Consider the following 24,469-nt stretch of genomic DNA (forward strand, 5'->3'; position numbering starts at 1 on the left):
AAGTCCTGGGTGACACCAAATGTTATCACTTTTAATCTTTGTCTCCTTTTCCTCCCCACCAGCTATAGAAATATGGTGAGCAATTAAATAACCAAGAGATTAGTTGCTAAAAAGAGAGGCGAAAGAAAACCTAAAGTTGTGTATGCAGAATAGAAGATATTACTTGGACTCTGCCTATTTCCAAAAGCAGCTTCGAGGAGGCTCTTTAGACTAAGAAGAGGATGGATCATTGATTGAGTAATTCACAGTCCATAGTTAGCCCCTGGTTCTGCCATGGGCTCATTAACAGAATATGGCCCTTTTGACAAAGAAAAGCAAAATTTGTATTCTGAGTCTGGTCCAAAAATAAATGGTTATTGGTCAACATATACATTAATGCCATTTCAGATCACTTAATACTGCTTTTCAGATTTTGTTGTTGTTGTTTTTAATTTTGTTTTCTTTCAATGACGCCTCCCACAGAGCCCAGAGTTGGATTAGGCATTGGTGCCTGCTGCCTGGCCCTAGAAAACAGCCCTCCAGGCATCTACATTCACAGCCTTGCCCCTGGATCAGTGGCCAAGATGGAGAGCAATCTGAGGTTGGTTGTAAACCTGAAAGTTTAGAGTTCTGGTGTGTTTGTGAATATGCGAATACATACATATGTAAGATACCTGCGCTGTTACATTCCCCTGTGGGATTCTAAATGTTTTCATTATTTGCGGTCATATAGCCAGGATTACAATCAAAAACATCTCCAAAGATGAAAAGATAATATAAATGAAATTTGGTTGAATTCAAGAACTCCAGATCTTGGCTGTCCCTACCAATTTTGTTCTGTTTGGACTCAGAAGTTCAGTCTCAGAAACCTGACACAATACAACTCTATATAGATATCTATGATTATCCAAATATTTTCTTTCACTTTTATATTCATTTATGTAAAATTCATAGGAGATACTGGGAACTTCCCAAAATGGTTTCAGAATCACTGGATACAAGAGAGTCCGGAGATCACGCCCTTGAACAGGAGGCCTTTATTATTAAGTACAATCTCCTGAACCTTTCCTGTTGTTTTACTCCTTTTTAAGAGGTGACGTCTAGATGCTTACTGTCTGAAATCACCACGTGTCTGATTTCTCAGTTCGGCCAGTTGAGTTGTAGATTGGGTATTCTGTTTATACAAGAGAGGTTTAGGTATTCTATTATATAGTAATTGCAGTGGGTCTGTGCCCACCTAAACTTCACAAGAATGTACACGTATTGCACGAAACACTCTGTGCAGACAGTATCATCTTTCTCCCCTCGAAGTTTCTAAGTCCTTGAGCAGTTGAGGAATTGACAAAATGACATTCCTTGAGGTTGCCATTTTGGGGTGCTGTTAATAGATTATATTATGTTTTTAGTTAATCATCAGAGTGAAGTTCCATACCGAAAAAAATTTAGCAAATCATCCAAAGTACATTAAAGAAAATATACTTTTAGAACCCAAGGAAAAAAAATCCTTTAATGACATCCCAAGATGATGTTTCTTTCTTGAATGGTTCCATATGTCTGGAGCCTGCCAAATGAACATTCTTCAAACCCCACATAAAGAGTCTTTGTTCTCTCGTACTGAGTTCTCTCCCTATAATTTCAAGTCAAAATGGGCATCTTGTCCCCGATTTCTCATTTGTTCAAATTTGAAACGTTCTTACAAATTCTTGGGTAACCTTTGAGCTTCAGATATTTCCTTCTTAAATTATATTACAATAATCATTTCAAGATGGTAGGGAAAGAGAAACTGATGGTGGTCGAGAGACTGTCACTTGATGATCAGAAGGTAGACAGACCTGAGATCAACAGTGTGTGACATCTGGGTAACCTCTCTGAGCCTGTGGCTTTATCTACATAATGGGAATAATAATACCTATTCAGAGCATTGTTATGTAAATCTCTCTGTATAGTGCCTGGCATATACTATGTGTTCAAGAAATGGTAGCCTTCATTGTTGTCCTTATTATCAATTTTATTTAACTTTACTACTTCTGAAAATGCAGATAGATATGCGTAATGGTCTTTGTCATTTTAAAACTGAATGTGTTTATGACTGTGTTGCTTTTTTATACGTATGCAAAGATGAAAGGATGTCATTTGCTTTGTTAAAGTATTCAGAAAAGATTTCATATTATAAACCTCTCCCAGAAGGAAATCTTGTAAAAAGCTAACTGTTACCGCAGAGAGTTGATCATGTTGCCTCCCTAGCCGCGGAGATCAAATCCTGGAAGTGAACTCAGTCAACGTCCGCCATGCTGCTTTGAGCAAAGTCCACGCCATCTTGAGCAAATGCCCCCCAGGACCCGTTCGCCTGGTCATCGGCCGGCACCCTAATCCAAAGGTGAAGTATTTCATACTCTCCTGAGTATGGGAAGACAGCTATTTGTCCAGTAGCAATGACACACATGTTCCTGTGCCTACTCTTTGATGAGACGGTTCACCCAGCTGGGGATGGGAATCAGCCTGTGGCCACACAGTGACCAAGGTAACTGATACACACGGGAAATGAACCACTAATCTGGACTTCTTCGTCTCCACACTCAGAAAATTTTATTAGAAATTGTTGACAATATGTTTGGTGAATTTAAAATTTGTGGAAGGTAGGAGTGCTGCGTTCTGAGTAACCCCCAGCTGATTGTTCGACTTCTGGTGAGATACTTAACCTCTTTGGGTTTCTGCATCCAGAAAATCTGAGAGCAGTAAACTAGGTGATCTGTCCAGGCCATCCTTGACCTGAGCAAAATACTCCGGTGTAATTAAGGCTTAAGAGCCCACTAATTTTTTTTCAGCATCAATATCACATAGTTGGCCCATACTAACTTGCAGATAATCATAGCCCCCGTATCGTTGGCCTCTGCTATTTACTTGGTTGTATCTCTTCTACTTATTCGATTGCTTTTAATTTTTTAAGCTAACCACAGGACACTTTAGCAAGTTCAACTCAACCCACTTCGAGCACTAATTTTTGTTGTTTTTGAGCACTCCAGGTAAAAATCTTTTAAAATTAGCCTATCTCTAACATGGTAATCAGGTTGTATTTTACAAAATTTGACCTTTCAACAACTCAGAATGCTTATTAAGAACATTAGCTCTTCCCATGCCCGTCATGTGGCCACCCCTTTTGTATTATTTGTAGTATTATTTGATTACATCCTACATGGTCCCAGGCTGCTGTACTGGATGGACTCTTATGCCATTTTAAGAGTAAGACGTCTGTGCCAGGAGACCTGGTAGGTCCTCCCATGGGCCACATCTGAGATTTCTTTAGTGCATTAACTTTATGGGGTCATTTTCACTGTCTCGGTGGTGTTCATTTGTTGACCAGTTTCCCCTGTACAAATAAGCGCTATCCAGCTATGACTCCAGGCCTTGATTTGGGAAGGTGATGTCAACCACAGTGCTTGAACAACGATTGCCGTCAGACTGATTCAAACTCAACCCCACTACTTTCTTTCCCCCAGATCGTTTTCTCTTGTCTACGAGCATTCTTTAAAATGTCTTACATTAAAAACTGCTTGAATAAATATCATCAATAGAAAGTCAAGTCCTGCTTCCTCCACCTTTTTCCATTTTTTCTACTTGGCACTCCCCATTTTTCTCCTTTCTGTTCTATAGTCCTGACTTTCCCTTAGAATCTGTTCTAGTTTGTCCCCCCGCTGTTCCCATGAGTCTCTCTGGGTCACTTTTAACACCACTTTGCCTCATAGTCTCAGCTCCTCCCTCCGGGGTCCCCCCTTGGATTCCACTACCCACGTGGCCACTCCTCTCACCTTAGGGAGCAGCCCAACAAGCTGTGGCTGACCCAGCACATCCCTCAGCAACATAGAAAATTAAGTTCTCCGTGGGCTGCAGTTGTTGGCTTCCAGGCATGCCCGACTTCAAAATCCACTCCAACCTAACACAGGTCATGATTTGTTCGGAGGTCTGCCTAATCTCAGCAACATAGAAAATTAAGTTCTCCGTGGGCTGCAGTTGTTGGCTTCCAGGCATGCCCGACTTCAAAATCCACTCCAACCTAACACAGGTCATGATTTGTTCGGAGGTCTGCCTAATCTCAGCCCAAAGCGTCTGCCTCATTCGCCAGTACAATCAAACATCAAAAGGGCATTCCGGTGCAAAGCATAACAGTCCTGGTGGACTGGTGGTCTGTGATCCCATGGAACACATGGGTTGACTCATGTTTCTAGCCGCAGTAATATGGTCGTCAGGATGGTGCTGGAGATGTGTCCAGTGAAACCAAATTTCAGTATTTGTTTGACTGGATTTCATGTTTCCTCCTAGGTAAACATGGTGTTCTTAGTTGTAACATCATACTATATTTTCCTTTTGGTCAAGATTCCATTTTACGTTGAATGTATTTTTGTACCGCGTATCCCAACACTTTATGCCAATAGTACATTTTGATACTAAATGTATGTGCCTTCTCAGTTTTCATGTTGTTCCAAGAGAAATACCACAAGGATTTTCTTTTCTTCTGTTTCTCATAATGACTGGAGCAGTGGCTGCCCGATTGGGATATTCAAACCCTCCAGGTCTAGACAAGCTAAGATCTAGACCTGCTCGGGTGGCAGCTTCTAGCTTACGTGAAGTGGAAGAAAGTAACAGAGGCTCATTATTAATTGGTCCTGTGGCTTTCTAACTTTTGATTAGAGTTATCCAGGAGATCTTTCACTTGTTTCAAACCCCAGCCATTTTTTTTCCCACTCAGAAAAATAGTTGTGAATATTGAAAGTCTAATATCAAGAAAAATTTGCAACCTCTGTTTAATGGCTCAATTATACAAAATTACTCTTTGCTTTATGAAGGTATGTTGGGGGCGGGGAGATATGCCTGTGTGCATGTGTGTGTACATATTTATTTCCTGTGACGACTACTGGAGAGGGTTACATAAAAGCTATGACGTGATGATGATTTATCTGTTAGGTTTAAGTGTCATGCTGAATCCTGTACAGAAATATTTATTTACTTCTTAAGGCAGATTGCAAACTCCAAATATTTTTTATGCTAAACGTTATTTTAGTACACAAAATGACCATTCTACATTTAAAATATTCTTTAAAAAAGAAACTATACAAGTTGCATCGTTGTTTTTTAAAATATCTCATAGTTCAGCATGTATCAGGCTTTTGAAAAATCTTCCTACGAATAATTACAGTTATGGATAACAACGGATGGGGGGGGTGTGGAAATCCATGAGTTTACCATGATACCAATAAATATAGAAGGAAAAGATAGTTATCAAATCACCGTTTTGAAAACTTCATCGCAATTATTGATTCAGCAAGAATAATCAATGATGCTAAAAGCATTGAGTGGAAATATATTGGGAAGCAGGATACAGACGGAGTTTCAAATTGTCTCCTGACAGATTACTCATTAATGACGACGACAATAGCAACAAATCCTGTGGAGAGATCTGGTGAACTCACCCTAAACAAGCGGTCAAAGTTAGCCCCAGTCATGAAGCACACTGACCCTGAGTGCCTCTGCGATGCACTGAGAAGGGAAAAGTTTTTGTAGTTTGGTAGTTTTTCTGCCCCCAAATGCATAATGTAAATCTAAGCAGGAAGAAGCTATCAGACAACTGCTAACTGAGGGTTTGAATTGACCTGGTTTCTTTCACATTGTCAACACCAGGAAAGACAAAGGCTCAGAACTGTTTGGGGTTAAAGGTTGCTAAAAAGACGTGAGACCAGGACCCTGGGTTGCCTGACCGCCACCCTAGCCCCACTGCGCCCTCCCACCACCACCCAAAACATTTTTTTCTCTAAAGCATTGCTAGGCAAGGAAGTTGATGGGTGACAGGCCACTAAAGGTCCACCACAGATAAGGAGCTTGCACCAGAATGTAAATCGGTCACATCACTGTGCACACAGTTTAACTCAGTTGACGTTTTTCCCCTCGCGAGACATTGATCAAAGAAGCGGAGCGCTGATTTGCCTTCTCGAGGAAAATCCTTATCTCCTCCCAGCCTGGCGTCAAACTTTTGGTGAATTATTTCCAGCCTAAAGACACACTCTGAGTGTCTCTGAGCATTTCTGAAGGATAGTATTAGGAATGTGAAAGGTGTATTAGACGGTCGTTTGTATCAACATTAAATTTCCTGAGCATGATAATAGTACCAGGGGTATTTAAGAGAAGGTCCTTGTTTTTAGGAGATACTTGCTAAATTATTTACAGGTGAAGGGTCACGATGTCCGTAACTAACTCCCAAATGGTTTAGGAAAAAGTTATAGGGGTGTGTGTGTGTGTGTGTGTGTGTGTGTAACGATGGAGCGTGAGTATAAATGTGGCAGAATGTTACAAAATAGTGAGTCTAGGTGAAGAGTATACTATTCTTGTGCTCCTCTTGAAAGTTTCACCTAAGTTTGAAATTGTTTAAATAAAGTTTAGGAAAAAAGAATTAGAAGTGCGTGTTCTAGAGAGAGGCACGTATCAGCCATGTTGTTGGTAACCAGAGCTGAATGCTTTGCTTCCTGAACTTGGGAACCCTTTGAAGTTCTTGTTTTGAATACATTGTTTGAAGCAATCGTTAACCCAGCCACACTACCTTACATGCCCTGATTTATTGCTTCAGGGGGTGGTCATAGTCTTTGGCCCTGCAGTTTTCCTCTTTATCTGCACTCCAGCCTCTGACTCTGGTCCTAGCTACTTGTATTGGGGAAAAATAAATAAATGAAACCGTCTAATTTGCGCTTTCTGCTGACAACCAGGTTTCCGAGCAGGAAATGGATGAAGTGATAGCACGCAGCACGTATCAGGAGAGCAAAGAGGCCAGTTCCTCTCCTGGCTTAGGTACTGTAATTGCACATCTTCATTCAACATTCAGAAGAGTTTCTCGTTGAGTTCCCCCCAGGGGCACTCCCCTGCCCTGTATTATTGGAGTCTTGGTAATTATCACATTTGGCAGAAGTAGCTGTCAAAGAGATTCCAGGCTTTCTCTTTGCTGCCGCTGCTGCTTTTGATTTCTGCACTTATTTAATGTGCTGTATTAAAGTTCCACCCATGCATGCTTCCTACACTGCCTTAAGATAATTTGCAGAAACGAGTGAGCAGCATTTCAGGTGTTTATGTGCAATTCATTTGAAATGTTCTGGGTGGAAATGAAGTGCTACCCAAATACCAGCTGTTTTGGTAGACGCAGGGAGGGTACAATCCATCCAAAAACCTGGGATTTCTTTATATGAATTAAAAGTTTCAACTCAAGGGTAACAGAGGCTGCAAAAAATCATGATTTCCCCCTTCTTAGGTGGAAAGTTCAACCAGAGAAAGGATTGAGGTAGTAAGAATTTTATATGAATTTAAAATATGAAACTCTGCATCAAGTTGGAAAAGTAATGTTTCCTGTAGAGTGGATCTCTAAAGGGGCTCTGCAGACATGTCTGAACCCAAGATATTAAGATTGATGTCGGGAGGAGACTGAGGCATGAGTTACTGGTTGTCAGAGGCAAAGGAAGGCATACAGTTTTTTGGCAACCGTGGAATACCCTAATTATTTACGTCCATAATTAATATGTTGAAAGTAGGCATAGCCATAATGGGCTCTTTCTTCAGCTAACTCATTCTCCGGACCTGCCTGAAGGCTGTCCTCTCATAATCCCAACATGTCCATTCAGTCAGTTATAAAAGATTTTATTAAGCCATGATCCTCAAGCCCAAGATCTTTTTGCTCATGGAATATAACTTAAAGTCTCAATGCTGAGTCTTTTTGTCCTTCAACTAAAAACTAAAATAGATATTCAGCCCTCTCCCTCATTCTTCCATGAGTTTTTTGGGCTGGTCTTCCTTGGTTCATTCATCCTTCAATCCATTTATCAAATATCACTGAACACTTCCTAGATCCTAGTGCTAAGCCCTGCAGGGCCAGATCACCGATAGGTAAATAGTCGAGGAAGGAGATGAGATGCATCCACTTGTAATTAAATTATATTGTGCATATGGAAATTGGGATATATATGGAAATTGGTATATGGGTAGTATAAAACATTTTTGAAATTCAGAAGAATTTTCTTCCAACTAGGATCATCATGGAGGTAGCCGCGTCTGAGGGTTTGAAGCATGAGCAGAATCTTGGGAGGTGGGACAGGATGGGGATCAGGTACCTAGGTAGACTGCACGCACGTCCATACGCACGCACGTCCATATCCACGCAGCGAAGGAGGTTTTGTTTAATATGATTGGCTCCTTCTTCTCCAGTTAAGGAGGTGAGCCTGTCTGTAAGGATTTGAGCTTCAGTGACAATATGGTGAATTTCTCCCCCAACAGGTACCCCCTTGAAGAGTCCTTCTCTTGCAAAAAAGGTGAGTCAAGACACATTGCTGCCTCGCTCAGCTGGCCCACGAACCAGTTCCTGAAGCCCATAAGTCAAACTACAGATCCCAGCCCATATTTCTGTCCATGAGTCATTTTGGCCACTTTACACAGGAAATGGCAACAATGTTCATTAGAGAACAAGTATACAAATGTGTGTTTATTAAATATTCATCCAGGAAAAGAACAGAACAACAAAATAAAAGAACTAAGCTACACTTTGAAAAATAGCTGCTTCATAATAAAGGGGGACCCTGGTCAGTTTGCGGGAGGGTACCTGCAACTTTAAGGAGAGTGTGGAATCTTTCTCAGGTGGACGTTCCCAAATCCCAGTGGATCAGAGAACAGGAGTCAAACTCTCCTATTTTGTTGTTGCATCAATAGGCTGAGCCCGTGCCTTGGAATTCCATTCTACTTCCTACCTCTTCCTCCAGTGTTTCTCCTGGGGTGGTTGATGTTTTGCTGCTGTGGCTTTTCTGATCACAGCCAGAAAAATATTGCTTAAAAACATTGTCTGGCAGCCATTGCCTTTTAATGCATTGTTTAATTTCGCCATCCTAAAGTAAATGGAAGTGGGTGTTTACCATCAGAGCTGTTTTGAGTGACCACAGATGAGAAAAAAGTGTTTTCGGGAAGATAGGATGCAACTACTGTTTAAAATAATCTGCCTCTGGTGCAAATTCCTCATCCCGCACTGCCTTCTTCAACAGGACTCCCTGATCTCCGAATCTGAACTCTCCCAGTACTTTGCTCACGATGTCCCAGGCCCGCTGTCTGACTTCGTGGTGGCCGGCTCCGAGGACGAGGACCCCCCTGGAAGTGGCTGCGGCAGCTCCGCGGAGCTGCCTGGCGCCTCCCGTAAGCCATGACTTTTCCGATTCCACGATGTGTTGGTTTATATGTCACGGTGCTGGGATACGCAAAGAGAACTGGAAATCACACCTCTGGTTGAGTAGAAGCCACCTTTCTACCCTGGCTAAAGTCAGAGTTTGCTCTTGGGAAATGCAGCCCACTCTTAGTGGCTGGCCCCCCACTTCTGTGGTAAACGGGCTGGGCTGACGTTCTGTACCCGCAGTGTTGAAGGATGCTGAACCGCCCCCTTTGGATGGTATTTACACGGTGTAGTCTTGGAATTTATGGCACCAGATCGTGGCTGGCAACCTGATGGCCTTACGTTTTAGGGCAATCCTAGCCAAACTCCTTCCCTCGCTAGGCCCTAACTTAATTCTTCCGAAGAGGGCAGTGAGTGAAAGATTCAGAACTTAGACGTTATCAAATAGGGATTTTTAGAAAAAGACCTCATTGATTATTTTCTCGGTATAATCTGAAATAATGATCTGATGTGAACCATACTGACTTCTCATTCCTGCCGGTGTGGTTTCCTTTTGCTCATTTCTCCTGTTTGCATAAGAAAATCCCTGGTGTCAGGCGAGGCAGATGAGAACCCGTCTAGCTCATTTGGAGCACGTGATGTGCCTCCTCTGGTCTCTGATAGAAAAGTTGCAAGGCGGAAGCACGTGTAATCTTTCACTACATTTAACGAGAAGCGGAGAGTTTGCAGAGCAGCCCACGCTCTCCTTCCCTTCCCAGGTTGGAGTTTATAAATCATGTGTAATCTCAGGCTTCACTGTGCCCGTTAATCAAGCCCCACCTGCAACTTTTGCAGATGAAGGAAGGACCTCAGGTGATAAGAAGGCCCAGGTGTGCAGGACCCGTGGGTCCCCGGGCATCCTCCCGCAGAGGACTATTCGGCGGCAGCATTTAGGTCGAAGTCAGTAATGTGTTAGACATCACGGATGTTGACAAGTTAATACATTTCTGTCTCTAGGCAGCACACATGTTTAAGTGAAACAAACCAGAGGTTAAGATATTTTTAAAAAGTAGAAAAACAAAAAGGGAGACCAGTAGGAAAAGGAGAGAGGGAAGCCAGCTCTCTGCTCTGTGGAGATCCCGAGAAACCGTATCATTTCACCCTGGTGTCCAGTAGCCAGAAGGTGTGTATGTGGCATTTGTGAACGTGGAAATGCTCGTGTGTAATGAGGGGGATCAGATTAAAAGACCACGCCAGATGGGAAGATGTTTCATTCAACTTTTCTTTCCCCAACCCCGCCAGCTCACAAGGAACCAGGAAAACCCAGGGCCAACAGCCTTGTGTCTCTAGGAAGTCAGCGGGCCTCCGGGCTCTTCCACAAGCAGGTGACAATTGTCAGGCAAGCCAGTCTTCCCGGGAGCCCACAGGTCCTCCGAAACCCTCTCCTCCGCCAGAGGAGGGTGGGCTGCTACGATGACGACGCCAGTGATGAAGAAGAGTTTGATGGCGAAGGGGACTGCATTTCCCTCCCGGGGACCCTCTCAGGTCCCAGCAGGCCTCTGACAGACGACAGCTCTACATGCGTCTCAGCGGCCTCTTCCAAGGTCACGGGTATCAACCAAGAGGCACATCCCCAGAAAACCCTGGTCAGCAAGGCCTCCTCGGTGCCTCTCCTTGGCAGCTCGCTGGACTTACAGGAGAGTGTCCCAGGAAGCGTGGGGGACACCCTTGTACAGGCAGCCAACCCGCTGGTCCGTTCAGAGGCCCCCGAGGGGAGCCCTGGCTGCCTGGGGAGGAGGGAACTTTCAGGATCGAGGAGTTCACCCAAGTTGGAGTGCAAAGCCGGATCAGGCACCCAGGGTCTGGCGAGCACGGACAGCCCCGGTTCCCTCCAGCAGAAGAATGACAACCTGGGGTCCAGGCACAAGCCAGTGGCCAGGGTCAGCCCACACCACAAGAGGCCCGAGGCTGAGGCCAGGCCCAGGAGCTCAGAAACGGCCGGCCTGACCGATGGAGCCAGTGACCCGTGTGGTCCGGACTTGAACGTCCAGGCCGCTTCCGTCAAAGTGGCTGCGACTGGTGATCAGCCAGGAGGAACCGCGGAGAAGGTAACTGATTTCTCTTCGTTACTTGGGATCTAGTGAGTATTGTATGAATGAGTACGGAGCATGCTGTAAAGCATACGTTAATCTGTCTGAAAGAAAGGATGATGATTGGAGAATTATCTTTCAATAGAGCCATTCATTTCAATACTCAAACTGCTTGGGAGCCTGGTAATGCTACGTCACCAGGTTGGTGCGGGGAGGTGCCTAGGTACTGAGTCGTGAGATCATTCGGCCAAAAGGTATAATCGCTCTCTGGGGCTTCCCTGGTGGCACAGTAGTTAAGAGTCCGCCTGCCGATGCAGGGGACGCAGGTTCGTGCCCCGGTCTGGGAAGATCCCACATGCCGCGGAGCGGCTGGGCCCGTGAGCCATGGCCGCTGAGCCTGTGCTCCGCAACGGGAGAGGCCACAACAGTGAGAGGCCCGCGTACAGCAAAAAAAAAAAAAAAAAAAAAAAAAGATAGAATCGCTCTCCTCCCTGTACACAGGGCCTGCGGCTGATGATGGAAGGGCATAAAAGCTAGGCCAGTGGAGGAAACCCCTGGGTCTGGTACCGGCTTCTCCACTGACTAATTGGTGGTCATTTGGGCAAGTTAGTGCATCTTCCTGAACCACAGTTGTCTGGATTGTAAAATAGGGATGGTGCTGTCTGCCCTGATCATCTCACAGAGTCGGGGTGACCATCAAATATAGGTTAATGGTGATTACGTCTGGCTGTCAACGTTCTGATTGATCCTTATTTTTTCAGACTTTCTACAGTGATGATGTATAGTTATAGCTACTCATACCCTTGTTGTGAGTATCACATGAAATAAGGGGCATGCGTTCACTTAGAAACATATAATGTACCACATTAAATGCACGTTAATATTATTTATGTTTCTCCTTGGTTACCAGTATGTTAGAATGGCCCAGAATTATTAAATTGTACCTTTTTAAAAAAATTTTAACATACCTCCACTTTAGCAAGGAGAGAGTAAGAGAAACAAACATTGTTTACAGTCTCCTCAACATAAATAATGTCATTCTGAGCAAAGAATCTGAGACGACTTATAAGGGTATACAGGTATGCCTCGGAGATAATGCAGGTTCAGTTCCAGACCACGGCAATAAAGTGAATATGGCAATAAAGTAAGTCACATGAATTTTTTGGCTTCCCAGTGCATATGAAGGTTATGTTTACAGTATACTGTAGTCTGTTAATTGTACAATAGCATTATGTCTTTAAAAATAATGTACATGTAATAACTTTAAAATACTTTATGGCTAAAAATGCTAACCATCTGAGCCTTCGGTGAGTCATAATCTTTTTGCAATAGTTTCATCAAAGATCACTGATGACAGATCACCATAACAAATATAATAATAATGAAAAAAATCGAAATATTATAAGAATTACCAAAATGTGACAGAGACAAATATGACAGAAATGAGCAAATGCTGTTGGAAAAATGGCACCAACATACTTCTCGACGCAGGGTTGTCACAAACCTTTAATTTGTAAGAAACACAGTATCTCTGAAGTGCAGTTTTTATTCCTATATTTATAAAGATGTGTGTTCAAGTGGTTTGTATAAATATACAAGACAGCCAGAAAATGTAAAGTCATAAAAGCTATTCTAGGCAGAAGGGGTTTTGTTGTTTTTTTTACCTTGTAGAAAAAGTAGAAACTCACATGTTTTCCTCCTCCTAAAAAATTCTTACCTCTAACTAGCACGTTTTATTTTTTTTTTATTATTATTTTTTTTTAACAAAGCTTTTTGGTCATAGGTTCAGTCATTTTTTAAAATATTTATTCATTCATTCATTCATTTGGTTGTGCCGGGTCTTAGTTGCGGCAGGCAGCCTCCTTAGTTGTGGCAGTCGGGCTCTTTAGTTGTGGCTTGTGAACTCTTAGTTGTGGCATGCATTATGGGATCTAGCTCCCTGACCCGAGGGATCAAACCCGGTCCACCTTCACTGGGATCACAGAGTCTTAACCACTGCGCCACCAGGGAAGTCCCAGCACATGTGTTTAAAATGTAATGTTCAGCTAATGGGTAAACCCCTTCTTTTTAAAAGTATCACAAGTTTTGAATAACTATATGAAGCCAAATCAGGGGTTTTATTCATAATAATTTATTTCTATTAAAATAAGAGCTCTTGTACTTGTGAATTAGTATCCCCAGTAAGACCTTTGAGCAGCATTTAAAACTTTTGTACAAAAGAAGTTCTATTTTTCTCACAAAATTTTTAGTTCCGAAATTTTATTTTATTTATATATGCAAAAGAAAATAGACTACATTGCCATAAGGTATTTACCCTCAAATATTAGAAGCTTAAAAAAAAACAAAACTTTCTCTTTTGGCAAATAGATTGTCTTCCACTGTTTTTGTTGAATACTTTTTAAAATTGAGAGGAAATTCACATAACATAAAATTAAACATTTTAAAGTGTCCAGTTCAGGGCTTCCCTGGTGGCACAGTGGTTAAGAATCTGCCTGCCAATGCAGGGGACACGGGTTCAATCCCTGCTTCCGGAAGATCCCACATGCTGCGGAGCAACTAAGCTCGTGCACCACAACTACTGAGCCTGCGCTCTAGAGCCCGCGAGCCACAACTACTGAGCCCACGCGCCGCATCAACTGAAGCCCACGTGCTCTAGAGCCTGTGCTTGGCAACAAGAGAAGCCACCGCAATGAGAAGCCCGCGCACCGTAACGAAGAGCAGCCCCCGCTCGCCGCAACTAGAAAAAGCCTGCACGCAGCAACAAAGGCCCAACACAGCCAAAAATAATAAATAAATAAATTTATTAAAAAATAAAAAAATAAAATGTCCAGTTCAGTGGCACCTGCTGCATTCAGTGCTGTACAGTCACTACCTCTGTCGAGTTCCAGGCTCTTCTACTGGTTTTATATTACATTTATGCCTTATTAGTAAACAGAAAATTCACTGAGTTAAACGCTGTATAGATTTCCCTCAGCAGATAATTGATATTTTACTAAATGATTTTTTTTTTTTTTTTTTACAAAAGTAGCTAAAAGATACTCCATCTGTTTCACCTCTTTCCTCTGCTGCCACCTTTGGGCCACTTTATGACTCCTTCACTCAGAGGGTAAATTTCAAATAAATCTGATTTAACTATTTAGCAAGTCTGTTTAGAAACTTTTTTTTTTTACAGTAGGTATTAGATAGAAGAAAGGAAGATGAAGTAACTGACACTTGGCTAAAGTGCAATTTTGAGATGTTAATTTTATTTATTCAGCTTAGTCCCTCCCTAACTCCCAAAATGAGGAGCTGATTTTGGTCTTGGATATCTTTTTATTATTATTATTATTATTCAGATTTAACTGGGCATCCTGTGTGGTTTGGGGGTTTTTTTTTGGCTGTGTCTGGTCTTAGTTGCGACACGCAGGATCTTCTGTTGTGGCATGTGGGCTCTTCGTTGTGGCATGTGGGCTTCTCTCAAGTTGTGGCGCGTGGGCTCTATGTTTGCGACAGGCAGGCTCTCTAGTTGAAGCGCGCGTGGGCTCAGTAGTAGTGGCGCCCAGGCTTAGTTGCCCCGGGGCATGTGGGATCTTAGTTCCCCGACTAGGGATTGAACCCGCATCCCCTGCATTGGAACGTGGATTGTTTACCACCGGACCGCAAGTCCCTGGTCTTGCATATCTTGATGCAATATTATAACAACAATGCCTTACCTCTATACAGCCTTTCGTGGGTTTTTTTCTTCATTTTCTTATTTTTTAATTAATTTATTTTTATTGAAGTATAGTTGATTTACAACGTTGGGTTAGTTTCAGGTGTACAGTAAAGTGATTCAGTTATACATCCATATATACCTATTTTTTTTCAGATTCTTTTCCCTTATAGGTTATTACAAAATATTGAGTATAGTTCCCTGTGCTATACAGTAGGTCCTTGTTGGTTATCTATTTTATATATAATAGTGTGTATATGTTAATCCCAAACTCCTAATTTATCCCTCCCCTTCCCACTTTCCCCTTTGGTAACCATAAGTTTGTTTTCCATGTCTGTGGGTCTATATAGGTTTTTGTATGGTGAGTGTTGTAGCTGTTATCTCATTTAATTATCCTTTATTTAAAACTCTATGAGTTAGGGCAAGTCTTATCATCCCCATCTTTTTTCTAATTTTTTTTATTGTGGTAAAATACACATAGTATAAAATTTACCATCTTTTTTTTTTTTTGCGGGACGCGGGCCTCTCACTGTTGTGGCCTCTCCCGTTGTGGAGCACAGGCTCCGGACGCGCAGGCTCCGTGGCCATGGCTCACGGGCCCAGCCGCCCCGCGGCATGTGGGATCTTCCAGGACCGGGGCACGAACCCGTGTCCCCTGCATCGGCAGGCAGACTCTCAACCACTGCGCCACCAGGGAAGCCCTAAAATTTACCATCTTAACCATTAAAGTGTACAGTTCCATGATACTAGTATATTTATAAGGTTGTGTAACCATCACCACCATCCATCTCCAGAACTCTTTTTATCTTGCAAAATGGAGACTCTGTACCCATTAAACAACAACTCCCCGTTTCTCCCTCCCACCAGCCCCTGGAAATCACCATTCTATTTTCTGTCTCTATGATTTTGACTACTCTGTGTACCTCATATAAGTGGAATCATACATTTGTGTTTTTTTTAATGACTGGTCTATGTTGCTTAACATAAGGTCCTCAAAGCTTATCCACGTAATAGCATGTGTCAGAATTTCCTTCCTTTATAAGGCTGGATAATATTCCATTGTATGTATATAACACATTTTGCATATCCATTCATCTATCGATGGACACTTGGGTTGCTTCCACACTTTAGCTATTGTGAGTAACACTGCTATGAACACAGGTGTACACACATCTCTTTGAGACCCTGCTTTCAATTCTTTTGGGTATACACCCAGGAGTGGGATTACTGGATCATGTGGTAGTTCTGTTTTTAGTTTTTTGAGGAATCTCCATACTGTTTTCCATAGTATGGAAATGGCTACACCATTTTACATTCCTACCAACAGTGCACGAGGTTCTAATTTCTTCACATTCTCACCAACACTTGTTATTTCTGTATTCTTTTTTTTTTTGTGGTGCGCGGGCCTCTCCCACTGCGGAGCACAGGCTCCGGACGTGCAGGCTCAGCGGCCATGGCTCACGGGCCCAGCCGCTCCGCGGCATGTGGGATCTTCCTGGACCGGGGCACGAACCCATGTCCCCTGCATCGGCAGGCGGACTCTCAACCACTGCGCCACCAGGGAAGCCCTATTTCTGTATTCTTGATTGTAGCCATCCTAATGGGAGTGAGGTAATATCTCATTGTGGTTTTGATTTGCATTTTCCTAATCACCCACATCTTAAAGTTGAAAAAACTGAGGTTTAGGAAGAGCGACAAGACCATAAATTTCTATTGGACCTTAAACCCAGAATCTGAATCTTGTGGCTCCTGGTCCAGGGCTCTTTGAACTTTCCCAAACCAGTTCTCTGTGTGTGATGCCTTAGGACACAGAAACCCTGAAAGCCACTGACAGTGACTTGTAGTTGTCCTTGTGCCAGGACTCTCTGGACAAGCTGACCGTTGGGGATGGGCGAGTCTCCACCGACTGGGGGCCAGCTGGTACCCCGCCCCACCCGGATGCTGGCCACCCCACAGAGAAGCCGCCTGAAGCTGCACCCGAGCAGGGGCAAGAACCCGGGACAGGTAAGATTACTTTATCACTTGTTAAGCTTCAGGATGGGAGGGCAGAAGTTACCTTAATAAAAGTGTTATCGATATTTGCGGAGAATTTTGAGGGGCAGAGAAATCTTACACAGGTTAATGATAGTTAAAGCTGCCTGCATTTAACAACTTGACTAGATCATTGTGCCTGAATTCATAGTTTTCATTCCATGTCGAGTGTGTCTGTCTTCAGCCAGTCCACAGCCTTTACCCATTTTCTGACATGTACCTTAGTGAATGAGGCACGAGATGAAACAGAAACATGTTCTGCCCTTCAGAAACTCAACACCCTGCTTACGTGAAATCAGTTGTACTGAGAAGTGGCAGGAAAAACCTCCACAGAGGACAAGTAAAAAATGAATATTTTTTTACCTCATGTATCCACAGAAAATAATAGCTGAGGAGCCCTCCGAGGTCAGCAAGATGCTCCCAGGCCTGCGTGACGGGCTCTGGCCCTGGCAGGCTGTCCTCGGCACACCTGTAACCTACTCTAGTTAGGGAGCTGCACCCAGCCCTCCCTGTCCTTCTACACCGACGACATCAGTTGTAAAGGTTGCTGGGCCTTCGACCCCTGACGTGCCATAACTGAGCCAATGTGCTTCCCATTTTTGAGTATTCGGGGGGTTTCCAAGTGAAGGAGTATTTTGAAACATGATGTCATGGACTGCCACCATGTAATTTAATCTCCTTCAATAAAACCCTCTTAGGTTACACACTTTGCACAAAAGCCAAATCGCTAACAACATTTTAGGGTTTGTTCAGCGAGTGAATCACCTGAAAAACAGCCTTACATTCCCTCCTTTTGTCTCATCGCTACTTTTCCCCGAGGTTGGCACCAGCAGAAGCAGGAAAGTCATGCTGAAGGGAGTTCAAAAAGGTTGAGCAGAGAAGGACAGGAGGCCGTGGATGTGAATCTTGTGGTGCCCCTGGCCATCCTCGGGGACCTGGGGAAGTTGTGTCTGGTCTCCGTGTGTGTCTTGAGCCAGCCTTGTTGCTGCCAGGTGCTCTCCACAGAGGTCAGGGTTTAGGTAACTGGCCAGCCTCCTGGGGTGACCCCTGGCCATGAACTCTGTGACCCCAGATACATTGCTTAACAACTCTGTGCCTCAGTTCCCCACCATTCCAGTGCAGATGGTCACAGTGCTGGGAGGAAAATTAAGTGCATGAAAAACTCTTAGCACAGCGCTAAGTCCCAATAATTAGTTCTTAATTATTGACCGCCCCCTTCGGAGGGGGTAGGCATATGCAATTAAGATGATTTGCATGGGAGATGTGGAGTGAATATAACATTTGGGGGAGATACACTTTTCAAAGCAAGGGCTTTCATTGTGACTGAGGTTTTCACTCCAAGTTCAGACCCAGAGTTCGTAAGAAAATGCAAATCTAATGTTCTTTATCATGCCAGTTTCCCCATCTATTGTAAGATGCCATGTGCCAGAGGTGGACAGCTTAGCTCACGCACATGCAGGCCTTTTGCGGAGGAGCCTCCAGGACAGAGTGGCTGTCCAGAACCCACCTCATGGAATGACTTTACTTCCCACTGTCTCTAGGCAGGTGTCATCTTTCCCTGCGCCTTGGAGATTCCATGCTTTTTCTTGCTTCTCTGCTTTGACTCCCTTTCCTTCCACCTTCCTTCCCTTCGGTCTCTGATCAGACTATCCCTCCAGAACCCCACTCAGGTCCAGACCCTCCTGTCACAGCTTCCCGGGATAATCTTACCTCCTAGGTCACCCACACCCCCGAACCTGGTCAGGACACACTGGAGCTCAGGACAGGCTTCCATCTGTCTGGAGCATTCCATGTGTTTTCCCCAATTAGCCTCCTCTCCTGCACGAAGCAGTAAGGCCCTCAAGTACCCTGCTTGGACTGTTTTACTCTACTCTGGCTCACAACCCACGCCATGGGGCTAAACCCCGACGTGATCAGCCAGGGCCTGAGAGGTTTGCAGAATCAAATAGAACAACGGCCTGACTCCTGCGGGGTTTGCCATCAGAGGGCAGATGGTGCACAGAAACCCAAGGGAAGGATTTCTGGTGTCCCCCATTCTTATAAACAACCAAAGAGGGCAGAAGCAGAGGTTCCTTCTGCCCTCCAGTCTGAGTTATTTTAGAGCTTCTAAAGCTTGGTGGTATTTGTTAGATGTGAGCACTCTGTAATTTTAGAGACAAAAACAAGCCTACATTTAGGCTGTCGGATGTCCTTCTAAAAGAGACCCAAAAATTGAGGCTGTTTACAGTTTTCCACTTTTTTAATTGAGAGGTTTTCTATTTTCTTACCTCCCCCCCCGTATGTCCTGTGCCACCCACCTTCTGTTTACATTCTCCACACAGGACCCCACGGCTCCCCAGGCCCCCTCCCTTCCCCAGGGGAGAAGGAGGTGGTGCACCCTGACCACAGCAAGACCTCAGCGCACGCAGGGCCAGCGAGGCAACCCGAAGACCCCGGAGAGACAGAGTCACCCAGGGTGCCTGAGTCTGAGGACAGTGCATCGCAGGGGACGATGGCCACAGCTCATCCTGACCTCAGCGAGACCGGAGCGGCCCCAGAAGCCAGCTCGCCCCGCGCCACCCGGAAGGCCGCTGCCCACAGTGGAGCGGGACCCGCGGCCGAGGGGGCATCTCCGGCCACTGCCGTGCTGTCACGAGACCTCACGACCCTGGAGAAGAGACAGGGGGTTCCGGGTCACCACAGCGATGCTCTGCAAACCACGGGAACCCTCATGCCTGGAAACTGCGGGGGGTTGGCTCTGCCCCGAGGAACAGACTCTGGGTCTGCAAGGGCGCTGCGGGCCAGCCCCTCCCTGCCGTCACCGAGTGACAAGGCCCCGGAGGGGTGTGGCGGTGCCTCGGGGCCCGGCTGCCCCAGGGGCAGCGGGAGCAGCCCCGTGACTGACATCGACAGGCTCCTGGAGGAGCTCGATGCTTCTGGAGCAAGGCTTCCGCCTCCCGGGAAGGGGGCCCGGCTGAGCCGGGAGCGCGCTGCCCCGGGGCCGCAGCGAGCCGAGTCGGACCCGGACTCGGGGAGCCAGGCCCCCGGCCCGAGGAGGCCCGCGGCTGCCGGTCCAGCCCCTTGCCCCCAGTGGGCCCACCAGCCTTCGGTTCTGGATTCCATCAATCCCGACAGACATTTTACTGTGAACAAAAGCTTTCTGAGCAGCTACTCTAGAAACCTCAGCAGCCTCCACGAAGACAGCACGTCGCTGTCGGGCCTGGGCGACAGCACGGAGCCGTCCCTCTCGTCCATGTACGGAGATGCTGAGGACTCGTCTTCGGACCCCGAGTCGCTCACTGAAGCCCCACGAGCGCCCGCCAGGGACAGCTGGTCCCGTCCTCGTCTTTGTCCTCGTCCTCATGGGGCTTCTCACAAGGGAGACACGACGGAGTCTGAGGAAGAGCAGGTTGAAATCTGTGCCACGAATGGCCCCCCCGATCCACCCGCAGCCAGCGCTCCTGCCCTTGCCCAGGGGGCCGCCTGCCCTGCCTTCGCCAAAGCCCTGCCACCGAAGCACGGAGCCCTAAGCCCGGCGGCGGGGGACGCCGGGGACGCCGCCGCCTCCGCGCCGGGAGCCTTGGGCCCAGCAGCCCCGGGCCCTCCACGGCTGCCTCTGCCCTCGGACGCCAGGTCTCGGGAGCCGGAAACGCCCGAGGCTGCACGGGCTGCCGAGGACCCCGGGGAAGCCGCCCAGACTCCGCCCGGCCCCAGGTCTGTCCCCGGGCCCCCAGGCCCCCTCAGCTCTCCTAACATGGTGAATGGTTTGGAGCACGACTGGCTGGATGACAAGACCCCACCTGAAGAACAGGAAACAAACGTTCACGCCACTGGAAACCGGGGCGCCCTCGGGGCGTGCGACCCCGAGAACAGAGACCTGGCTCTGGCAAAGCTGCACATCTCCGAAGTTCAAGACCCGGACGACTTGCTGCCAAAGCCGAAACCCATCTGCAGGCGGCCCATCATGGCCTGGTTTAAAGAGATAAACAAAAGCAACCAAGGGACGCATGCGCAGAGCAGAAGTGAAACGGAACCACCCACGATGCCGGCCAGAAGGCCCGACCCCAAGGACCAGGCGCTGAGCTCCGGCCACAAGAAGGGGGTGGCTGTACGGGACAGCCCCCCTCCCCGGCTGAGTCTGGAGAATAAAGACCTGCCTAAGAAGAGTTCCATGGAAACCCTTCTGAGTACCTGTCAGAAACCCAAAGCCGGTCCTAAGCTGAAGAGACTGAGCATCAAAAGCAAAAGCAAAGTCAGCTCCGAGGCCCCAGCCACTCACCCGGCGAAGGCCGGGGGCACAGAGCACAGGAAAGCCCTCGTTTCACCCCAGGCCTCCCACAAAGTGCTTTCTAGGGTGGCATCACACCGGTTCCACACAGGTGACCATGAGGAACCGGACAGAAGCGCCGCAGCCGCCCCCCAGCCTCCCCAGTGTGTGGAGGGCAAGCTGCCCCAGGGGACCCCAGGCTCCCTGAAGCCTTCGGCATCCGACACCAGCATCAGGATGTTCATTTCGCCCTTGACCTCCCCCAAGACCCTTCCTGAGCAAGGTGCGTGCAGTAGGCTCCACCCGGCTGTGCACTCAGAACCTGACCGAGGCTGCCCGGCCGCCCCCAGATCTCCGAAGTGTGGTCCAGAGAGCAAGGCTCCCCCTGCGTCCCCTGGGCTGGTGAGTCCCACGGCACCAAGGAGTGGCGCGTCCACAGCGGCCGGCAAGCGGGAGGTCCCCCCTACCGGGCAGGGCGAGCAGCCCCTGTCCAGCCAAACGGACTCAGCAGCAGAAGCCTCCCAGGCTGGAGGGACCGGCGACAAAAGAAGCAAAATCATTGCTGGTGAGCCCCTCGAAAGGACCAACGAGCTGAAAATCATTGAGATCTCTTCTGAAAGGACGCCCAAGAATGCGTATGGTGACAAGCCAGCTGAGAGTGACAGGCAGGGAGGGTTCCTGGCCCAGAGCACCTGTCAGGAGAAGAGCGAATTCAGGCTCTGTCACCAGTCAGTGGACTCATCCCCAAATCATCCATCCTCACGCACGTCTCGGGCCTCCCAGGTGGAGCAGGGAGCACAGCAATCTGTCAGCAGGGCGAAACAGACTTCCTCCCCCTCCCGGCAGCTGCCGGCTGAAAAGGCAGATCCTTGCCAGGGAAGGTCAGACCACAGGGCAGACTCCCTGGGGATGCCCAGAAACGGCACGACAGTGGGCCCGGCACCAGGGGAGCATCCCTACTTCACGCCAAGGCCAGCAACCAGGACCTACTCCATGCCGGCCCAGTTCTCCAGCCACTTCGGCCGGGAGGGCCATGCCCTACACAGCCCAGGGCGCCCGCCCCGGGACAGCCAGCTCCCTGCCACCGGTGGGGGCCTCCTCGAGGCCAGGGCGTCCAGAGGCAGTGTTCTCAGCCTGGTTAATGGACAGGGCGTGTATAGCGTAAAGCCCCTGCTGGAGACTTCGAGGAACCTCCCAACCACAGACGAAGGGGATGTCCTGTCAGTGCAGGAAACAAGCTGCCTACTCACAGACAAAATCAGAGTCACCAGGAGATATTACTACTCTGAGCAGAACTGGCCCCATGAATCTACCTCATTTTTCTCTGTGAAGCAGAGGATCAAGTCTTTTGAGAACCTGGCCAATTCTGACCGGCCCACAGCCAAGTCCGGGGCCTCCCCGTTTCTGTCGGTAAGCTCCAAGCCTCCCATTGTGAGGCGGTCTTCAGGCAGCGTGGCTTCCGGGAACCTCGGCCACTCCAGCGACGCGGCAGCGAGGTCGCTGAGACGCAGCCTGAGTTCCTGCAGTGAAAGCCAAGGTGAAGGCAGCACCCTCATCCCCCCGATGACCAAGTCCCCGTCCAGCATGACTCTGACAGCCTCCCGGCAGAGCCCGGGGGAGGCTGCTAACAAGGGCGCTGACTCAGACCCGAAGCGATCACTTGGTCCTTCAGGAATCCCCACCCCAACGGTGACCCCAGCCTCTCCCGCCAAGAGAAACAAATGCTCGGTGCGTCACACCCAGGCCTCACCTTTGTCCCGCTCGAAGCTCCAGGAGCTGAGAGCCCTGAGCATGCCTGACCTCGACAAGCTCTGCAGCGAGGACTTCTCGGCCGGGCCGACTGCTGTGCTCTTCAAAACCGAGCTGGAAATCGTCCCCCGGAGGTCACTTGGCTCCCCTGCTGGAGGCCTCCACGGCTCCACTGCCCTTTCATGGCCCGTGAAGGGGGCGGACAGGGCCTGTCCAGGGGGAAGTAGCCCTAAAGCCACTGAGCCTGGGGCACCCAGTTCAGCCCGCGATGTGGGTGAGACCACCCAGGATCTGCCTTCCGGAAAAAGTTGGTCAGTTAAGTAAGTATCCACCCCTGCCCTTTTATGTAATGAAAATTTTTTTTTGATGGACTGGTTTTAGATTTATAGAAAAGTTGCAAAGATAGTGCAGACTTCCCCTGTACCCGTTACCCAGCTGCTTCTGATGTTAACGTCGAACGTAACCACGGTCCATTTGTCAAAAGTAAGAAGTTAACATTGGAACAACACTATTAGCTAAACAACAGACTTTATTCAGATTTCACTGAATAAATTCCACTAACGTCCCTTTTCTATTCCAGCCTCCAATTTTGGTTTTAATATCATTATTGGGAAAATACAGTGCCTGCAGGGAAAAGTGTTTGCCAAAATGTTGCTCTAAAAAGAGGCTTCTGTAGGCTAGGGCACTTATACGAGAGAGAGAGAGAGAGAGAGAGAGAGAGAAGAGAGAGAGAGAGAGAGAGAGAGAGAGAGAGAGAGAGAGAGAGAGAGAGAGATGGTTGGACAGGGAAAGCCGACGCTCAGGGGAGAATCGGGGCCTTTGAGGGTGACTGGAGTCAAACGGGAAATTTCTAATATGTTTTAAAATATTTCGCTGGAGCCTACAGAATATTTAATATGTCTGAAATTATCTGTTAAACTCTGGCATTGGTCTCCTAACATCTTGGAGGGATCCCAAAATCCATAGGAATTCCCACTGCTATCAGCAGTGAATGAAATTCCTGTTCAACATTCAGAATTCTTCAAGCAGTTTGGAGTGGGAGTTACGACCAAAAGAGAGTGTGAAAATCAGAAAATACCTGCAATATGGTAGAAAGATCATTCTAAATGCATCCTAGCAAAATGGAGAAACTGCTTTTTTCTTTAATGTTCTTCAAATATATATTATTTAGTTTGCATCAACTCCTGGTCTCAGCGGGGGATCAGCAAAGACTGCAGTCTGTTCTGTCATCAGCGGGGTCAAAATCTACTGTCCTAGCTCTCATTCAGGAAGCGAAAGCACAATCAGAGGTGAGTGAAATACAGAAAGAGGAGGTCCCCTCAGGAAGAGGGGACCGCTGCCACCTCAGTGCTCAGGCGTGTGCCACGGGCTCAGAGGGCCTGGGAGGGCCCTTCTCCGAGGGCTGTGTAGCGAGTCCTACAGCTCAGCCTGACTTCTGTCTCACTTGCTTGTTGCTTGATTGTCTTGAATTTTTAGGTGCCAGATTGGTGTTTTAATTCCCCAGCAGCGAGTTACCATCTTCCCTA

General features: G+C 47.0%; 1 protein-coding gene across 7 annotated transcripts in view; it reads left to right on the plus strand.

The window, feature by feature from the left end:
* The window catches only part of PDZD2 (PDZ domain containing 2), a 377,353-nt gene that overhangs the window by 337,783 nt on the left and 15,101 nt on the right, over window positions 1-24,469 (plus strand). For all 7 annotated transcript variants that reach the window (XM_079916132.1, XM_079916129.1, XM_079916131.1 and 4 more), the window contains 9 exons: window positions 463-580; window positions 2,224-2,356; window positions 6,729-6,810; window positions 8,281-8,315; window positions 9,036-9,183; window positions 10,439-11,244; window positions 16,777-16,921; window positions 19,270-23,263; window positions 24,115-24,232. In XM_079916132.1, coding sequence (XP_079772258.1) covers window positions 463-580; window positions 2,224-2,356; window positions 6,729-6,810; window positions 8,281-8,315; window positions 9,036-9,183; window positions 10,439-11,244; window positions 16,777-16,921; window positions 19,270-23,263; window positions 24,115-24,232 — 5,579 coding nt within the window. The remainder of the gene's footprint in view (window positions 1-462; window positions 581-2,223; window positions 2,357-6,728; window positions 6,811-8,280; window positions 8,316-9,035; window positions 9,184-10,438; window positions 11,245-16,776; window positions 16,922-19,269; window positions 23,264-24,114; window positions 24,233-24,469) is intronic.

Source organism: Stenella coeruleoalba (assembly GCF_951394435.1).
Source record: "Stenella coeruleoalba genome assembly, chromosome: 3".
NCBI lineage: Eukaryota > Metazoa > Chordata > Mammalia > Artiodactyla > Delphinidae > Stenella > Stenella coeruleoalba.